Here is a 21,472-nt window from a genome sequence, read left to right as displayed (position 1 = left end):
AACAAAATTGCTACTGCTTCTAATTGGGAATCTCAAAGCATGTTGTGCATAAAGCTTCCTGAAACCATGCAGAAAATAGAGAAGAAAAGCAGTTTTAGGCTTTTTACCTATCTGAAGATCTTATAAAACAGCATTTCTATTTTATCCTGTTGGGTGAGCGTGGTGTGTTGTGTCTGTGTGCTTGTGGAAGAAGGGGAAGAGAAACTAAGGAAGAATTCCTAGTAGAAGATTGGCTTTAGGATCTAGTTTAACACACTTCCACCCCTCTATTACGTAATTTTTTTAATTGCCTTAGCTTTCATTTTAATATTTAATGTTAAGTTCTTAGTACTCTGTGACTTCTTCTTATAAAAGATACCACAGAGGCAGACACACATGTCTCAAATCAGTTAATACTAATAATATGCATTAGTGGTTATCATTAGCAAACATAACTATTTCTATTTTCTATAAAATGTGTGAACCTTGAGGGTTTAGATAATCTACTTAATCACAGATAGAATCCAGATCATGAATGAAGAAAACAATTATTAAAAAACGCTCAAGGGGGGCACCTGGGTGGTTCAGATGGTTAAGCGTCTGCCTTCGGCTCAGGTCATGATCCCAGGGTCCTAGGATCGAGCCCCACATCAGGCTCCTGGCTCAGTGGGGAGCCTGCTTCTCCCTCTGCCTCTCTCCCTGCTCATGCTCTCTCTGTATCTCTGTGTCTCAAATGAATAAATAAAATCTTAAAAAAAAACAAAAAAAAACGCTCAAGGTACCATTATGATCATCACCTACAAAATGATGTTATAAATTATATAGATATGCTATATATTTATACATATTATATATTTAATTATATTTATATAGTATATGACATAATATAAAAGTTACAAATTAATTTTGAATTAAATCGCTGTTGCAATATACAATATATTTTTAAATATCTCGTTACCTCTTCATGTGGTATTATTTTTAAAGATTCTATTTATTTATCTGAGAGAGAGAGAGGGAGAGCACAGAGGAAGAATGAGAGGGAGCAACAGACTCCCCACTGAGCAGAGAGCCCGACACAGGACTCGATCCCAGGACCCTGAGTACATGACCTGAGCAGAAGGCAAACGCTTAACCAACTGAGCCACCCAGGTGCCCCTTGAGGCGATATTTTAAAGTAAAGATATTGCAATAACAGATTTTTTTCAAAATATTAACACCCTACTCAAAATTCAAAAATGGTTAATTAATTCTATTGCCAAGGAGCAAAAAATTTTTTTGATAAATGAAAATCAACATACATAATACTATATGAATCTCAAAAGTGATGACTATTTCTAGGATTTTTTTTAATAACTAACATATTAAAGTCATAGTAGAATGCATGAAGAATCAATCTAGGATTTGTATCACTAAATAAATGGGTGACTGATTATAAATATATTGCTAACCTCATCGAACTTCAGTTTATTACCTGTAAAATAAAGATTAGGAAGACACCGACCTTACAGGAGTTTTGTGAAATGACAGAACAATGTAAATTTAAAGAACAGCTAACAGCTGTAGTACTACAGGCCAGGCACTTTCTAGAGACTTCACGTATGTTAGCTTATTTAATCCTCACAACAACCTTTTGAAGTAGGTGTATAATAATCCTCAATGAAGAAACCCAGGCCCAGAAAGGTTAGTAATTTGCCTAAAGTCAGGCAGCTTTAAGTGCAGAACTGGGACACGAACTCAGGCAGCCTTCAGAGTCCACAGGTAATACTACAACATGCTGCCTCTGCCCAATGAAACAAATTAAGTCAAATTCCTAGTGCAGAGTAAGTTCTCAATGTTAGTGCCTTCCCTCCCTTCCACCAAGACCCCTTTATGCACTGAAACTGGAAAAATACGCATTCATTCTCAGCAAGGAGTTATTTCCCACACAAGACAACCATCTAAAATAACATTCTCATTAACCCAGGCAACTACATAAACTTTGAGAATAACAAAATGATCCTTAATGTGCACTTATTACTTTCATCTGAATTGATACTGTTTTTTTGTTTTATAAGAGCAAGAACTATGTCTAGTTTAAGGTTTTATATGAGAACACTGTGAAAAATAGCCTCTACTAATATTACATAACATGTTTCACAGAAATTGGATTTAGGGTTTTTGGTATATTAACAGATTTTTAAGTTATATAGATTGCACAGAACAGACGCAGCCAAAAATGCAGTTAAGAAAACAAAAACTCCGGGAAACAAACTGAGGGTTACAGAAGGGAGGGGGGTGCTGGGATGGGGTAACAGGGTGATGGGTATTAAGGGGGGCACATGTGGTGATGAGCACTGGGTGGTATACGCAACTAATGAATCGCTGAACACTACATCAAAAACTAATGATGTATTATATGTTGGCTAATTGACCATTAATAATAAATAAGTAAACAAATCTTTTTAAAAACGCAAAAAAAGAAAACAAAAAAAGGTTCAAATACTCAAGACTGGAAGATATTTGGCTGGACCAAAAGGAAATCAGCTATTGATAACAATGGATACTAAGAGAAGCAAGCACCAAGAGAAGCAATTTACTATAGTCTGCTTCTTATTTGCCTTTTGTTGTAGCTGTATCGAAATCTGTGTCTCTTTGCTAATTCAAATGTGTAGTACTTACTACAGGCTAACACACAAAAACATAGTGAGTTAATGAATCTTTACAAGTGCCAGTTATTATGCTAGACACATTACATATATATCCCTATATTTTACAATAGCTCTATATAGTAGCTATTAATGTTAGCAAGCCCTTTGCTCAACTATAGACCCCAACAATTAAAACCAGAAATAGATAAGACTGCTTAACTCATGCTCTAACTAAAAATCATTGTGCTTATTTCCAATTGCACTTTCTTGAGGCACTGACAAGACATTTTGCAATGACTGGAACATTCCAAACACCAGAGCAGAAAAGCCCTGATAGCAATGGAATGCCTAGACCACACACCACATATCCTCTTCCCTGCCCATAATTATGAGCTGCCCACATATGGAGCCCCCCACCCATGATCATACACTCTCTGCCTGCTCTCTTGGCATACCCCCCATCAACCTCTCCTATAAAACTCTAGATGTCCATCTTGCCGGTGGAGAGATCAGTTGGTAAGGCTTGAGCCTGCCACCTGTCCTGGCTGCCAACACCTGAAATAAATTTCTCCCTTTCTCTTTTCCAAATCCTCATTTCTTGAGTGACTGGCTTGTGACAAGTTCATCCGAGTTTCTCCAGCAACAGTGTTGGAAAATCTAGCCAGGGGCTATGCTTTCAACTTGTCCAGCCCCCCCAGATTACCCAGGACAGAGCAGTTGGCCACGGCAGCGCCAGGGCGCACCCATTCATTTCCTGGGTTAGTAATTGTGGTATATCATTCGGTAATGTTAATAATATTATTATTGTTACATATTTCACAGGTGAGGGGTCTCAGCTCTGAGAAGTCAAGTGCCTTGCCCAAGTTCACATAGTTAATAAGTGAAGAGCTGGGATTCAAATTCAGGTTTGCCTTAAATCAAAGTCCACACTTTTCCTACCAAATATATCCAAACCTAGCTGTGTATTAGAATTACCTGGGGCTCTTGTTAACAAAACTGATGATCAAATCCCAGACCTAAAAATATCAATTCCCAGAGATTCTGATTTAACAAGCACCCCAGGTGATTTTGATGCAGCAAGCTGGCACTGGTCCTAGGAGTAGCGCTTAAAAACTACCATGCTACCTCCACGGCCTCCTCTATGTTCCATTCCATTAGTGATTAGAAAGTGAGGTTAAAGGGTCCTAGGCATCAAGTTTTATGGTCAATAAGTGTTATTAATAGAGTAAGGACCCTATTCAATTTCAAATTGGGAAATACATTTTAGTAAATGGCATCACCATCTTTTCATTCACCACCGAAACCTAGAGTTGTCTTTAATCCCTCCTTCTTTTCTAACCTGTCTTAAATCTGTCTCTTCCTTTGCCTTTTTACTGCTAACTAGAGGATATGAGCATCTGAGGACACTGCTGGTTGCTAACCCCCTGAGAACCCTTGCCCCCATCCCTTCTTTTCAAAGGCAGAACTCACCTCCCAATATTAAGGTGGAAAATGTCAGATTCCCCACTTTCCCTTGCAGCTAAATCACAGTCATGAGATCCAGTCCCAGTTAATGAAATTCAGAGTGCCTAATGAAAGTTTTCTTCCCTAACAAAAAAACAGTAAGAGAGCACACTCTTTTCCTTCCTCTTCATGACTGAGTGAGACAGCCATCTTGTGACCATAAGGATTAAGCCGAAAGAAATGCAGAAATGCTACCTGAAATAGTTGGGCTGCCTTTTAACCAACTCTGTAACTTCCACATCTCTTGTTACGTGAAATTAAAAAAAACAAAAACAAAAAACCTACTTTTAAGTCAATTTTAGTTGAAAAGTCAACTCACTTTGGTATTGTGACAGCATTCTTTGCCTCCCATCTGTCCATAATTGGTTGTTCAGCATCACTATAAATCTTACCTCTGAAAAGCACAGATTTTATCATGTATTGTATATTAGTAGAAAACTTTTTAGTGTAACCCAATGATTACAGGACAAAATCCAAACTCTTCTACATATCATAAGCATCCAGTCTATCTTCCATTAGATTTCCCACAAGCCCTCTGGTCCCAGTATACCATACACTATAGCCATACAGATTACTTCTGATACCAAACACCTTATAATTACCTCCTACCATGACTTTGCTCACGTAATTCCTTCAACCTAGAATTTTCTTCTTTTCTGCTATTTTTCTACCTGCCAACATTCTACCTAATTTTCAAAATACTGCCTTTGCTTAAAACTGGAACTAATTTCTCTCCATTATGGTATTAACATACTCTGTTTATACCTACCAACTGCTATGCCTACTGCATTCTTCCTCATATGTAAATAAATATGTGTATCTGTCTTCCCCACAAGGCTGGAAACTTTGTAAAGGTAGCACCCATCAGTAAACACAGTGTCTGAAGATGGTCCTTGGATTGTTCAACTGAGTTTGTCTATAATCACTTCGACATTCTCAACTATGTTGTTTAAGAGCCAAAAGGGATGGATACTGTATTTTAAAGGGAAAGAAAAACTATAACAAAAATATCTGGGGTATTTGTGAAGATTATTTTTGTGGAACCGCAAAACCTTTTTGAACTTAGGTACAAAATAAAATGTTTTAACTGTTAATTGCTAAATAAGAACCAAAAAGAGAAGGTAAAGCCTTGCAAAATGCTTAAAATGCTTACTCACATGTGCCAAATCATCTCTACTCTTTTATGATTAAAATGACTTCTTAAATTGTTAGCCAGTAAACTGCCCAGCTTCAATCTCATTATTGTTTTAGTTTAGTTTTAGTTTTATCATTTAGTTTTAGAAAAACTAGTGGGAAACACAATTCAAAACCACAATGGGAAACCACTTCATACCCATAAGTATATCTATAATCAAAAAGAGAAAGTAAGTATTGGAAAAAGGATGTTGAAAATTTGGAATCTTCTATCACTGCTGGAAGAAATGTAAAGTGGTGTAAATGTAAAGTTTGGAAACACCCTGGCAATTCCTCAACTGATTAAACATAGAGTTGTGACATGACTCGGCATTCTTCTGCTAAGTATATCCCCAAGAGAACAGAAAGTGTGGGTCCATACAAAAACTTTTAAATATTCATAGCAGCATTATTCATAATAGCCAAAAAGCAGAAACAATCCAAATGTGCATCAACTGATGTAACAGATAAATAAAAAGTGGTATATCCATACAATGGACTAATACTCAGCAATACAAAGAAATGAAGAACTGAAATATACTATAGCATGGATTAATCTTGAAAACACAATGCTAAGTGAAAGAAGCCAGTCACAAAAGACCATATATTGTATGATTCCATTTATATGAAATGTCCAAATAGATAAATCTATAAAGACAGAAAATAAATTAGTGATTACCTAGAACTAAGGGTACATGGAGAAACATAGGCTAAGGATATAAGGTTTTTTTGAGTAATAAAAATGTTCTAAAATTGATGATAACAGATGTACAATTCTGTGACTATATTAAGAGCCATTAAATTATACACTTCAAGCAGATGAATTATATGGTATGTGAATTTTATCTCAAACCATTAAAAAAAAAAATTGGTAGGAATGAAAATACAACAGTCCAAAATCTTTGGGATGCACCAGAGCTGTTCTAAGAGGGAAGTTTATAGCAATATAGGCTTACCTCAAGAAGCAAAAAAAAAAAATCTCAAATACCTAACCTTACACCTAAAGGAGCTAGAAAAAAGAGAACAAACAAAATCCAAAACCAGTAGAAGTAAGGAAATAATAAAGATTAGACAGAAATAAATGAAATAGAAACAAAAACAGAATAGAACAGATTAACAAAACCAAGAGCTGGCTCATCAAATGATCAACAAAATTGATAAAACTTTAGCCAGACTCATTAAAAAAAAAAAAAAATGAGAGGCCTCAAATAAAATGAGAAATGCAAGACGAGAAATAACAATGACATCACAGACATACAATCATAAGAGAATATTATGAAAAATTATATGCCAACAAATTGGATAACACAGAAGAAATGGATACTTCCTAGAAACATATAACCTTCCAAAACTGAATCAAGAAGAAATAGAAAATTTGAACAGACCAATTACCAGCAATGAAATTGAATCAGTAATCAAAAAACCCCCAACAAACAGAAGTCCAGGACCAGATGGCTTCACAAGTGAATTCTACCAAACATTTAAAGAAGAGTTAAACCTATTCTTCTCAAACCATTCCAAAAAATAGTAGAGGAAGGAAAACTTCCAAATTCATTCTATGAGGACTGCATTACCCTGATACCAAGACCAGATAAAGACACTACAAAAAAGAACTACAGGCCAATATCTCAGATGAACACAGATGCAAAAATCCTCAGTAAAATATTAGCAAACCAAATCCAACAATACATTAAAGAAAATCATTCACCATGATCAAGTGGGATTTACTCCTGTGATGCAAGGGTGGTTCAATATTTGCAAACCTATTGATGCAATACATCATATCAATAAAAGAAAGAATAAAAACTATATGATTGTTTCAATAGATGCAGAAAAAGCACTTGACAAAGTACAACATCCATTTATGAAAAGAACTCTCAAAAAAGTAGTAGAGGGAACATACCTCAACATAATAAAGTCCATATATGAAAAACCCACAGTTAACATTATATTCAAAGGTGAAAAACTGAGAGCTTTTTCCCTAAGATCAGGAACAAGACAAGAACATCCACTCTCACCACTTTTATTCACCATAGTACTGTAGGTCCTAGCCACAGCAATCAGACAAGGAATAAAAGGCATCCAAATTGGTAAGGAAGAAGTAAAACTTTCACTACTTGCAGATAACATACTATATATAGAAAACCTTAAAGAGGAAAGAGTGAAGATGGCAGAGTAGTAGTGGGACCCTGGGGTTGCCTCGTTCCTCAAACACAGCTAGATCAACATCAAATCATTTTGAACAACTAGGAAATTGATCTGAGGATTAAAAAAACAATCTACACAAGGCACCTGGGTGGCTCAATCGGTTAAGCGTCTGCCTTCAGCTCAGGTAATGATCGAGTCCCATGTTGGGCTCCCTGCTTAGCAGGGAGCCTGCTTCTCCCTTTCCCTCTGCCCTTCGCCCCTGCTTGTGCTGGCCCTCTCTCTCTCTCTAATAATTTTTTTTTTTTTTTTTAAGATTTTATTTATTTGCGAGAAAGAGAATGAGAGACAGAGAGCATGAGAGGGAGGAGGGTCAGAGGGAGAAGCAGACTCCCTGCTGAGCAGGGAGCCCGATGTGGGACTCGATCCAGGGACTCCAGGATCATGACCTGAGCCGAAGGCAGTCGCTTAACCAACTGAGCCACCCAGGCGCCCTCTCTCTCTAATAATTAAATAAAATCTTAGAAAGAAAGAAAGAGAGAGAGAGAAAGGAAGGTGGAAGGAAGGAAGGAAGGAAGAAAAAAAGAAAGAAAGAAAGAAAGAGAAAGAAAGAAAGAAAGAAAGAAAGAAAGAAAGAAAGAAAGAAAGAAAGAAAGAAAGAAAGAAAGAAAAAGAAAAAGAAAGAAAGAAAGAGAAAGAAAGAAAGAAAAAACAATCTACACAATTGGAGGGAAAGAACGAGACAGATGAGATTGAGAGACGTGAATTAGGAGAGAGAAAAGCACCATGCGAAAGGGAACCCTTTCGCAGAGTAAAGTCAGAAAAGGGAGAGAGGGGGAGCGAGATCAGTGAGCAGGGTTCGTGCAAGATGCCAAGGTGTGGCGATCCCCTGAGTCACACGAGGAGCAAATGTTCCCGTTCCTAGAGCACACTTGGAAGAGGGTATTTTGCCTCTCCAAAGACAAAAGGCCCACAGGGTGGTACTGAGGGGCCATTCAACAGCAGGGGACAGAGGCACATGCAGAGGGCAGATAACCTGGTTGCAGCTTTTCGCTGTGCTTCAACAGACTCCAGGCACTTATGCAAGCATGCGACTGCCTTTCTGGGACAGTACAGTGCCAAGAGTAGCACTGCAAGGCTCTCCTCCAGAGGAAGGGAGAGGGTCCATGTGCTGCTGGATACTTTAAGATTTGTTGTTTTGAATCCCAGGCACAAGCCAGAGATAAAACACAGGAGAACAGAGGCGCCAGGCATGCAGACAGCCAGGCACAGACAGGTTGAGGACAGGGATCTGATGAAAGCCTGGGACACAAAAAAGGAGATTGTTCACTTTTCTCTGAGGGCCTCCCGAACAGTGGCAGCAACGGGTTCCCCTCTTTCGGGACATGAGGATGAGGGGACAGCATCTTACACACACACACACACACACACACACACACACACACCAGCACAGTTGGACTTCAGAGAGAAGAGGCTGGAGTCCCTTACACCAAACCCTGCCCCTACATGTGGCAGGAGATTCTTTACAAGGGCAGGTCTGACTGTTCAGCCACTGCAGTGGGCCTCTCCCTCAGAAGACCAACACAGGCCCTCCGTATGCATCAAGGCAACTGTTCGTAAAGTGCTCCAAAGCATCAGCTTCAATTCTGGTGGAAATAAGACCAGGCTTTTTTTTTTTTTAATATGCTTTCTTTTTTATCTTTTTTATTTATTTATTTTTCCTTTGGCATCAGGCTTATAGTTTTTTATTCATTTGTTGGCTTGTTTCCTTTTCTCATTTTTTTGGATGAGGCTTTTCCTCTTTCTTTTTTCCTTCTTTCTTTTTCTTTGGAATCAGGCTTGTACTTCTTTGTTACTATGTTTTCTTTTTCCTTTTCCTTGTCTCTTTTCTGGGATCAGGCTTTTTTTTTTTTTTTTTAAATCAGGCCTATCTTCACAAACAAATCAAAGCAAACCTAGTTAAAGGTCCAAACACTCCTCACTGCAAGAAGGAGGAACTCTGCAGAGGACTGACCTGTGGTGAAAATCAGCCAAAACACAACAGCAGACTGCACACAGCATACACCAGAAACACTTCCCAGAATGCCAGGCCCTCAACAGTGTAGGACCCCTTCTTAATACAGTATTACTCTCAGGAGCATGAAACATAACAAGCTTTCATAACATGCAAAAGAAAGAAACCTAGACAGAATGACAAGACAGAAGAATTCTCCCCAAAACAAAGATCAAGAAGAAATCACAGAGAGGGACTTGCTCAAAACACATACAAGCAATATATCTAAACAAGAATTTAGAACAACAGTCATAAGAACACTAGCTGGGTTTGAAAGAAGCATAAAAGAGGGACGCCTGGGTGGCTCAGTTGGTTAAGCGACTGCCTTCGGCTCAGGTCATGATCCTGGAGTTCCGCGATCGAGTCCCGCATCGGGCTCCCTGCTCGGCAGGGAGTCTGCTTCTCCCTCTGACCCTCCCCCCTCTCATGCTCTCTCTCTATCTCATTCTCTCGCAAATAAATAAATAAAATCTTTTTAAAAAATTAAAAAAAAAAAAAAGAAAGAAGCACAAAAGACAGCAGAGAAATCCTGGCTACAAAGATAAAAGACCTAAAAACTAGTCAGGCCAAAATAAAAAATGCTAAAACTGCAATGCAAAATTGACTGGATGTAATCACAATGAGGATGGAAGAAGCAGAGGATCGAATAGGTGATAAAGAAGATAAAATTACAGAAAATAAGGAAGCTGAAAAGAAGACGGAAAGAAAACTATTAGATTATGAATAGAGACTTAGGGAACTGAGAGATTCCATAAAGCGCAGTAATATCCATATCATAGGAGTCCCAGAAGAAGAGGAGCGGAAAAAGGGGGCAGAAGGCCTATTTGAACAACTATAGCTGAGAACGTCCCTAATCTGGGGAAGGAAACAGGCATTCAAGCCCAAGAGGCACAGGGAACTCCCCTCAAAATCAACAAAAACAGATCAACACCAAGACATATCATAGGGAAACTTGCAAAAGACAAAGATAGAGAATTCTGAAAGCAGCTAGGGACAAAAGATCCTTAATCTACAAGGGTGGATACATAAGGTTAGCAGCAGACCTGACCACAAAAACAGAGCAGGCCAGAAGAGAGTGGAATGATATAGTCAACATACTGAATGGGAAAAACATGCAGCCAAGAATACTATATCCAGCAAGGCTGTCATTCAGAACAGGAAAGAGAGAGAGTTTTCAAGATAAGCAAAAACTAAAGGAGCTCATGAACACTAGAACAGCTCTGCAAGAAATATTAAAGGGGATCTCTTGAGCGGGAAAGAGAGACCAAAAGCAACAAAGACTAGAAAGGAACAGAGACAATCTACAGGAACAGTGATTTTACAGGTAACATAATGGCATTAAATTCATATCTACCAATAATTACTTTGAATGCAAATGGACTAAATGCTGAATCAAAAGAAATAGGGTATCAGAATGGATTAAAAAAAAAGACCTATTGATATGCTGCTTACAAGAGACTCATTTTAGACCCAAAGACACCTCCAGATTAAAAGTAAGGGGGTGGAGAACCATTTATCATGCTAATGGACATCAAAAGAAAGCTGGAGTAGCCATACTTATATCAGACAAACTAGATATTAAGCCAAAGACTGTAAGAGATGAAGAAGGGCACTCTATCATAATAAAGGGGTCTATCCAACAAGAAGATCTAACAATTGTAAATATTTAAGCCCTCAACTTGAGAGCAAATATATGTAAATTAATTAATAACAAATATATATATAAATATATAAATCAATTAATAACAAACTTAAACTCATTGACAATACGATAATAATAGGGGACTTTAATGCCCCACTCACAGCAATGGACAGATCATCTAAGCAGAAGATCAACAAGAAAACAATGGCTTTGACCAATCCATACTGGATCAGATGGATTTAACAGAAATATTCAGAGCATTTCATCCTAAAGCAGAATACACATTCTTTTCAAGTGCACACAGAACATTCTCCAAAACAGATCACATACTAGGTCACAAATCATGCGTCAACCAGTACAAAAAGACTGAGATGATACCATGCATATTTTCAGATCACAATGCTTTGAAACTTGAAGTCAACCACAAGAAAAAATTTGGAAAGACCACAAATACATGGAGGCTAAAACAGCGTACTGAAGAATGAATGGGTTAATCAGGAAATTAAAGGAATTTTAAAAATACTTGGAAGCAAATAAAAATGAAAACACAACAGTCCAGGGGCGCCTGGGTGGCTCAGTCGTTAGGCGTCTGCCTTCAGCTCAGGTCATGATCCCAGGGTCCTGGGATCAAGCCCCGCGTCGGGCTCCCTGCTCCGTGGGAAGCCTGCTTCTCCCTCTCCCACTCCCCCTGCTTGTGTTCCCTCTCTCGCTGTGTCTCTCTCCGTCAAATAAATAAATAAAATAAAATAAAATAAAATAAAAAGAAAGAAAACACAACAGTCCAAAACCTTTGGGACACAGCAAAGGCAGTCATAAGAGGGAAGTATCTAGCAGGATCCAGCAATACAGTCTCTCCTCAAGAAGCAAGGAACATCTCAAATGCACAACCTAACCTTACACCTAAAGGAGCTGGAGAAAGAACAGCAAATAAAGTCTAAAACCAGAAGAAGCAGGGAAATAATAATGATAAGAGCAGGAATAAATGATACAGAAATAAAAAGAAAAACAGTAGAACAGATCAACGGAACTAGGAGCTGGTTCTTTGAAAGAATTAACAAAATTAATAAACCCCTAGCCAGACTTATCAAAAAGAAAAGAGAACCCAAATAAAATCACGAATGAAAAAGGCAAGATCACAACCAACACCACAGAAATACAATTATAAGGGAATATTATGACCAATTATATACCAACAAACTGGGCAATCTGGAAGAAATGGATATATTCCTAGAAACACATAAACTACCAAAACCAAAACAGGAAGAAATAGAAAATCTGAACAGAGCCATAACCAGCAAAGAAATTGAAGCAGTAATCAAAAATCTCCCAACAAACAAGAGTCCAGTGCCAGGTGTCTTCCCAGGGGAATTCTACCAAACACTTAGAGAAGAATTAATACCTATTCTTTTGAAGCTGTTCCAAAAAATAGAAATGGAAGGAAAACTTCCAAACTCATCCTACAAGGCCAGCATTACCTGGATTCTAAAGCCAGATAAAGACCCCAGCAAAAAGGAGAATGACAAACCAATATCCCTGATGAACATGGATGCAAAAATCCTCAACAAGATACTAGCTAATCAAATCCAACAGTACATTAAACGGATTATTCACCATGATCAAGTGGGATTTATTCCTGGGCTTCAGGGATGGTTCAATATCTGCAAAAAAATCATACTAGTGCAAGAGATATAACAGATAAATACAAACTTTTAGGTAGTAATAAGAGTTATGAAAGATTGTAAAGCAGTGTAAGGTACTCTTTTAGATGGGGTTGTCAGGAAGGGGCTCTCTGAAGACATCTGAAGAGAGATCTAAATGAGTTGAGAAACTGGGCCACAGGAAGAGCAAAAGCCCTGAGGTCGATTCAACTTGGCTTATTTTAAAGAACAGCAGGAAAGGAGCGCCTGGGTGGCTCAATCCTTAGGCGTCTGTCTTTGGCTCAGGTCATGATCCCAGGGTCCTGGGATAGAGCCCCACATCGGGCTCTCTGCTTGGCGGAAAGACTGCTTCTCCCTCTCCCACTCCCCCTGCTTGTGTTCCCTCTCTCGCTGGGTCTCTCTCTGTCAAATAAATAAATAAAATTTAAAAAAAAAAAAAAAAAAAGAACAGCAGGAAAGTCAGTGTGACTAGAGTGGACCCCAGGGAGAGGTAGGCAGGGACTTGTCACGCAAACCCTTATGAGCTATGGTGGAAATTTTGGACTTTTTTCTGAGTATGATCTGGTGGATTTTTGACCAGGGCAGTGGCATGATTTAACTTACTCCTTAAAAGGATGTGGTTGCATTATAGAGTGTAAATGTAAGGGAATAAGAATAGAAGCAGGGAGGGGCGCCTGGGTGGCTCAGTCGTTGGGCGTCTGCCTTCGGCTCAGGTCGTGATCCCGGGGTCCTGGGATCGAGCCCCGCATCGGGCTCCCTGCTCAGCGGGAAGCCTGCTTCTCCCTCTCCCACTCCCCCTGCTTGTGTTCCCTCTCTTGCTGTGTCTCTCTCTCAAATAAATAAAATCTTTAAAAAAAAAAAAAAAAAGAATAGAAGCAGGGAGACTTGCCTAATACCTAATGCAGGAGTTTAAGCTAAAGATGATAGCTCGGACTGTGATCTACCATGGTGGCAGAGGTGTAGTGATAAGTACTTAAGGTTTTAAGATTATTTTGAAGATAGAGACAGGAGGACTTGCTGATGAATTGGATGTGGTTAGTTAAGAAAACAGATGGTTTCTTGTTACTTTCTTTTTTATATATAGTAAAATGATTTACATAATTTAATAGTGTAACCATTTTTATATGTATAGTTCAGTGGCATTAAGTGCATTCACACTATTGTACAACCATTACCACTATCCATCCGCAGAACTATTTCATCATCCCAAACTGAAATTCTGTATCTATTAAATAATGAGTCCCTATTTTCCCCCATTCCCAGCCCATGGCAGCTGTCACTCTACTTTTGTTCTCTATGAATTTGGCTACTCTAGGTGCTCATATAGCAGAATCATACAATATTTGTCCTTTTGTGTCTGCTTCTTTAACTTAGCATAATGTTTTCAAGATTTATCCATGTTGTAGCATGTATCTGAATTTCATTTCTTTTTAGGCTTCTTGATTTTGGTTTAAGCAACAATGAGAGAGTTTAAAAAACTGACATCTAAAAAAAGTGTTCTAACTGGTATAGCACATTGGTGTTAAGTGGTTGTCTGCTTGTTACTTTATTAGCCAATTCCCTTCCTTTCTTTGTCTTAAAATAGTGGTAAGCTTTGGTATTTTAGGAGTTCTCTGAGAAATTAAAAAATTGTGTCAAGATGACTTGGTATTGAGAAGAATTGTTATTTCCAAAAACTACACAGCATAGAAATTTTATCATGGTAGAGATAGTTGAAAATTAATAGATGCCAGTGATAATACAATAGAGGGGGCTTGTTTATGAACGGAGCATTTTTGTGAGCAAACACCAGCTGTGCACGACTAAGGGTGGCATTCATCCAGGGGAAGGACATTTTGAGGAAAATTTGTGTACTTGTTTTTTTTTTTTTTTTTTAAACAGCAGAGAGCCTTTTTAGTTAGATTGCTGGTCTCTTTTCTTTTCCAAAGGATTAAGTTTCAAAAGAAGATCAGACCACTCTGGTGGGGTGAGATGGGGTGAAGGACATATTTGGAATAAGAAGGATGTTTGCAACATACTGGATTAGAACTTTCCCTAGGCACTGTGGTTCACAGGCATTTGACCAAGTACTTAAGGGCCAAATCTTAATATTACTTCTTTTTCTTCATTTAATGAGAATTGCTCAGCTTAATTAGCTCTCAATTTTGTTCCTATAGTGGTCACACCACAGAGCTTGTGAATATCAATTCTTCTAAAAGAATTTTCCTCATTATAAATAATACATGTTTTGAGCATCAAATCTTTACAAAAGTAGTCTGGTAGTAGAAATTGTTTTTATAATGGAGAAAAAAAGGGTTTGATTTCATGTTACTGAAGGATATTATAAGTAATCAAAAGAAAAAGGAAAATTTGAGAATCTAGAGAGTCTATCAAATGTCATTTTTAAAAGAGGAAACTGAAGTCAGGAAAGAACAGATTTGCTTGGAAACAAGCCCTATAAATGGAACTTGAGTAGCTAACATCTGCCTTTGACAAAAATCTCCTGCAAAGCTGCTACTTCTTGTAGTCCTTGAGTTAGGACTCTGATATTTTCATATTTGCCATGGAAATGATTGTGATAATATAAAGATGTTTTATTTTTATACATGATTAAATAGGGAAGATGGAAGCCAGCTGTTGTTGAAGTGTGTGTCTTATGAAACATTGCAGGGAACATGACTTAGGCAGTAGTAAATCAAAGGTGGTAGAGAGGGTATTGCTGAGGCTCATGGAGCAGGAGTGGCACAGATAACCTATCTTGGTGACTCTTGGTTTTGGCTCCGGCAGAGTTGGACAAGTTAGCTAATTACATTACATGGCCTGTGGTTTTATGACTCAGTTTGTGAAACTGGAGAACCCAAGGCATTCCTTTACAGTGTGTTTATTAACTTTCTGCTATATGTCTGAAACTACGGTAGGAATTTTGGATACAGTGGTGAATAAGACAGTCCAACTTGTTTATTTACATCTGTGATAAGTGCCGCAAAGGAGAAATCCCATTGTTGCGGGAGCATTTAACAGAATACTGATCCTAATCTGAAGGTTGAGGGAGGACTTCCCAGAGAGAGTAATGATATCTGCTTTCCTGCAACCACCATTACTCTCTGTCACATTACTCTGTTTTACTTTTTTCAAGGTAATTCTTATTTATCTTCTCCTTCCATGTCTCCTCCTCCTGACTCTCCCCCCAGTTGGAATGAAAACTCCTGGGGCAAGGGCCTTTGTGCCAGGAAATCATGAATGGAAAGAAGCATGGGTGGGGTGGTGGTATGAAGGAACTGAAAGAAGGCCAGTGAGGTAGTCTGTGTGAGTCAGTGTGAGAGGGAGAGTAGTAACCTTAGTAACCAGGTCAAGAATTTTAGAATTTATTCTACTGGCAATGGGAAGCAATTTTAAACAGGGGATAGATATGATCAGATTTGCTTAAAAGTTACTTTACTGCTGCATGGAGAATGGGGGGTATATTAGAGTGAGGGCAGGAGACCAGCTTAGGCTATTACACTAACCTAAGCAGGAGAGCATGGTGATGTCTTGGACTAGGGTGTTGGCAGTGGAAACGGAAGAGGAGTTTTGGTAGGTCTTGATGATGGACTGGATATGGGAGAGGAGAGGAAGGACTCAGCAATGAGATTCCAGGTTTCTTGATTGTACAACTGAAATGATATCAGGTACATTTTCCCAATGCATTCGAAAAATACTCATTTTCAGATTTGGTATACAGAATTGTCCTGATTGTGAAAACTCAGTAAATGTGTTGAACTTTTCGAGTCAACTTTTGGTCAGGATAGAAGAGCACAATACTTTTTAGTCTATATTGTTTCACCAACTAATAAGTAATCTATATACTTGCTTGAGGTTTGTTAATTGTCATAATTGGAGTCCTACCACCTTTTAAATTTTTTTAATTTTTAAGTTTTTAATTTTAATTCCAGTGTAGTTAACATACAGTGTTATATTAGTTTTAGGTGTACAATATAATGATGCAGCAATTCTATACAACACTTAGGGCTTATTGTGATAAGTGTACTCATAATCCCCTTCACCTATTTCACCCATCCCCCAACCACTTCTCCTCTGGTAACCCATCAGTTTGTACTCTATAGTTAAGAGTCTGTTTCTTGGTTTGTCTTGCTCTCTTAAATTCCACATGTGAATGAAATCATATGGTATTTGTCTTTCTCTGACCGACCTTGCTTAGCATTTTACTCTAGCTCCATGTTTTTGCAAATGGCAAGATTTCATTCCTTTTTATGGCTGAGTACTATTCCTGTGTGTGTGTGTGTGTGTGTGTGTGTGTGTGTGTGTGTGTGTATTACCACATCTTCATTTCTATTTATCCATCGATGGACACTTGGGCTGCTTCCGTAATTTCACTATTGTAAATAATGCTGCAGTAAACATAGGACCTCATATACCCTTTCAAATTAGTATTTTTGTAGTCTTTGGGTAAATACCCAGTACTGTGATTACTGGTTTGTAGGGTAGTTCTAGTTTTAATTTTTTGAGGAACCACCATACTGTTTTCCACAGTGGCTGTACCAGTTTGCATTCCTGGAACCAACAGTGCACGAGTTTCTTATTCTCCACATCCTTGCCAACACTTATGGGTTTCTCGTGTTTTTTATTTCAGCCATTTGGACAGGTGTGAGATGATATTTCATTGTAATTTTGATTTACATTTCCTTGATGATGAGTGATGTTGAGCATCTTTCATGTGCCCGTAGGCCATCTGCATGTCTGTGTCTTCTGCCCATTTCTTCAGTGGGTTATTTGGTTTTTTTGGTGTTGAGCTGTGTAAGTTCTTTATATGTTTTGGATACTAACCTTTTATTGGATATGTCATTTGCAAATATTTTCTCCTATTCAGTAGGTTGTCTTTTAGTGTTGTTGACTGTTTCATTTGCTGGGCAGAAGCTTTTTATTTTGATGCAGTCTCCATAGTTTGTTTTTGCTTTTGTTTCCCTTGCATCAGGGGACCTGTCTAGAAAAAGTTGCATGACTGTTGTCAGAAAATTACTGCCTGTGCTTTCGTCTAGGATTTTTATGGTTTCAGGTCTCATCTTTAGATCCTTAATCCATTTTGAGTTTATTTTTGTGTATGGTAAAAGAAAGTGGTCCAGTTTCATTCTCTTGCTTGTAGCTGTCCTGTTTTCCCAGCACCATTTGTTGAAGAGACTGTCTTTTTTTCATTCCATATTCTTGGCTCTTTTGTCAAAGATTAATTAGCCATATATCATGAGTTTGTTTCTGGGCTTTCTATCCTGTTCCATTGATCTATGTGTCTATTTTCATGCCAGTATTATACTATTTTGATTACTACAGCTTTGTAGTGTAACTTGAAGTCTGGAATTGTGATACTTCCAGCTTTCTTTTTCTTTTTCAAGATTGTTCTGGTTATTTGGGGTCTTTTGTGGTTCCATACAAATTTTGGGATTATTTGTTCTAGTTCTGTGAAAAGTGCTCTTGGTATTTTGATAGGGATTGCATTAAATCTATAGACTGCTTTGACTAGTATGGACATTGTAACAGCATTATACTAATTCTATATTCTCTTCTATATTATTTTAATCCATGAGCATGAAATATCTTTCCATTTATTTGTGTTTGTCTTCAGTTTCTTTCACCAGTGTTTTACAGTTTACAGAGTACAAGTCTTTTACCTTTTCGGTTAAGTTTATTCCTAGGTATTTTATTTTTGGTGCAGTTGTAAATGGAATTGCTTTCTTGATTTCTCTTTTTGTTCCTTCATTATTAGTATTTAGAAATACAGCAAATTTCTATACAATGATTTTGTGTCCTGTGACCTTACTGAATTCATTTATCAGTTCTAGTAGTTTTTAGGGGTTTTTTTTCCTAAGCTTTTTTTTTTTTTAATTTATTTTATTTGAACTCAAGTTGGTTAACATTATAGTGTAGTATTGGTTTTAGGAGTAGAATTTAGTGATTCATCATTTACAACATCCAGTGCTCATCACAAGTGCCCTCCTCAATGCCCATCACCCATTTAGCCCTTCCTCCCCACCCACCTCCCCTCCAGAAACCCTCAGTTTGTTCTACTTAAAAGTCTCTTATGGTTTGCCTCCCTCTCGGTTTTTATCTTATTTTTCCTCTCCTTCCCCTATGTTCATCTGTTATGTTTCTTAAATTCCACATGAGTGGAATCATATGGTATTTGTCTTTCTCTGACTTATTTCACTTAGCATAATACACTCTAGTTCTATCCACATTATTGCAAATGGCAAGATTTCATCCTTTTCTGATGGCTGAGTAATATTCTATTATGTGTATGTGTGTGTGTGTGTGTGTGTGTGTATACATATATACACACACATATATACCACATCTTCTTTACCCATTCATCAACCGATGGACATCTGAGCTCTTTCCATACTTTGGCTATTGTTGATAGTGCTGCTATAAACACTGGGGTGGATGTGTCCCTTCGAATCAGTATTTTTGTATCCTTTGGGTAAATACCTAGTAGTGCAATTGCTGGGTTGTAGCGTAGTTCTATTTTTAACTTTTTGAGGAACCTCCATACCATTTTCCAGAGTGGCTGCACCAGCTTGCATTCCCACCAACAGTGTAATAGGGTTCCCCTTTCTCTGCATCCTTGGCCAACATCTGTTGTTTTCTGAGTTGTTAATTTTAGCCATTCTGATCGGTGTGAGGTGGTATCTCATTGTGGTTTTGATTTGTATTTTCCTGATGATGAGTAATGTTGAGCATTTTTTTCATTTATCTGTTAGCCATTTCTATGTCTTCTTTGGAGAAATGTCTGTTCATGTCTTTTGCCCATTTCTTAACTGGATTATTTAATTTTTGGGTGTTGATTTTGATGAGTTCTTTATAGATTCTGGATACTAGCCCTTTGTCTGATGTCATTTGCAAATATCTTCTCCCATTCTGTTGCTGCCTTCTAGTTTTGAGGATTGTTGCCTTTGCTCTGCAGAAGCTTTTTATCTTGATGAAGTCCCAATAGTTCATTTTTGCTTTTGTTTCCTTTGCCTCTGGAGATGTGTCTAGTAAGAAGCTGCCGAGGCTAAGGTCAAAGAGGCTGCTGCCTGTGTTTTCCTCTAGGATTTTGACGGTTTCTACGTTTAGGTGTTTCATCCATCTAGAATTTATTTTTGTGTATGGTATAAGAAAGTGGTCCAGTTTCATTCTTCTGCATGTCGCTGTCCAGTTTTCCCAGCACCATTTGTTGAAGAGACTTTTTTCCATTAGATATTCTTTCCTGCTTTGTTGAAGACTAGTTGACCATTTAGTTGTGGGTCCATTTCTGGGTTCTCTATTTTGTTCCATTGATGTATGTGTCTGTTTTTGCACCCGTACCATACTGTCTTGATGATTTTAACTTTGTAATACAGCTTGAAGTCTGGTATTATGATACATCTCACTTTGCTTTTATTTTTCAACATTACTTTGGCTATTTGGGGTCTTTTCTGATTCCAAACCAATTTTAGGATTGTTCTAGCTCTGTTAAAAATGCTTTTAGTATTTCGATAGGGATTGCACTGAATGTGTAGATTGCTTTGGGTAGCACGGACGTTTTAACAATATTTGTTCTTCCAATCCATGAGCATGGAATGTTTTTCCATTTCTTTGTGTCTTCTTCAGTTTCTTTCATAAATGTTCTATAGTTTTCAGTGTACAGATCTTTTACCTCTTTGGTTAGGTTTATTCCTGGGTAAGTTATGGTTTTAGTTGCAATTGTCAATGGGACTGAATCCTTGATTTCTCTTTCTGCTGCTTCATTATTGGTGTATAGAAGTGTAACAGATTTCTGTATGTTGATTTTATATCCTGCAACTTTGTTGAATTCCTCTATCAGTTCTAGCCATTTTTGGGGGGAGTCTTTTAGGTTTCCTCTATAGAGTATCATGTCATCTGTGAAGAGTGAAAGTCTGACTTCTTCCTTGGTGATATGGATGCCTTTTATTTCTTTTTGTCATCTGCTGAGGCTAGAAGTTCCAGGACTATGTTGAACAACAGTGGGGAGCATGGACACCCCTGTCATGTTCCTGACCTTAGGGGAAAGGCTCTCAGTTTTTTCCCATTGAGATATTACCTATGGGTATATTCCTTCTATGGGTATAATGAGAGTTTTTATCAAGAAAGGGTGCTGTGTTTTGTCAAATGCTTTTTCTGCATCTATTGAGAGGATCATACTAGTGCATACTAGAGTAGCCAAATTCATAGAAAACAAAAGTAGAATGGCAGCTGCCATGGGCTGGGAATGGTGGAAAATAGGGACTCATTATTTAATAGATACAGAATTTCAGTTTGGGATGATGAAATAGTTCTGCGGATGGATAGTGGTAATGGTTGTACAATAGTGTGAATGCACTTAATGCCACTGAACTATACATATAAAAATGGTTACACTATTAAATTATGTAAATCATTTTACTATATAAAAAAAAAGAAAGTAAAGAAACCATCTATTTCCTTAACCATCCATATCCAATTCATCAGCAAGTCCTCCTGTCTCTATCTTCAAAATAATCTTAGAACCTAAGTACTTATCACTACAACTCTACCACCATGGTAGATCACAGTCCAAGCTGTCATCTTTAGCTTAAACTCCTGCATTAGGTATTAGGCAAGTCTCCCTGCTTCTATTCTTATTCCCTTACATTTACACTCTATAATGCAACCACATCCTTTTAAGGAGTAAGTTAAATCATGCCACTGCCCTGGTCAAAACCAG

General features: G+C 37.9%; 1 protein-coding gene across 8 annotated transcripts in view; it reads right to left on the bottom strand.

Moving 5' to 3' along the window:
• The window catches only part of NUBPL (NUBP iron-sulfur cluster assembly factor, mitochondrial), a 215,709-nt gene that overhangs the window by 173,759 nt on the left and 20,478 nt on the right, over positions 1-21,472 (bottom strand). For 2 of the 8 annotated variants that reach the window (XM_078053543.1, XM_078053544.1), the window contains exon 3: positions 4,429-4,503. The exons of the other annotated variants lie outside the window; for them this stretch is intronic. In XM_078053543.1, the coding sequence (XP_077909669.1) occupies positions 4,429-4,461 (33 nt within the window). In that variant the 5' untranslated portion in view covers positions 4,462-4,503. The remainder of the gene's footprint in view (positions 1-4,428; positions 4,504-21,472) is intronic. 8 annotated transcript variants of the gene reach the window in all.

Source organism: Halichoerus grypus, chromosome 8 (assembly GCF_964656455.1).
Source record: "Halichoerus grypus chromosome 8, mHalGry1.hap1.1, whole genome shotgun sequence".
NCBI lineage: Eukaryota > Metazoa > Chordata > Mammalia > Carnivora > Phocidae > Halichoerus > Halichoerus grypus.
This window is presented reverse-complemented; position numbering and strand designations above follow the sequence as displayed.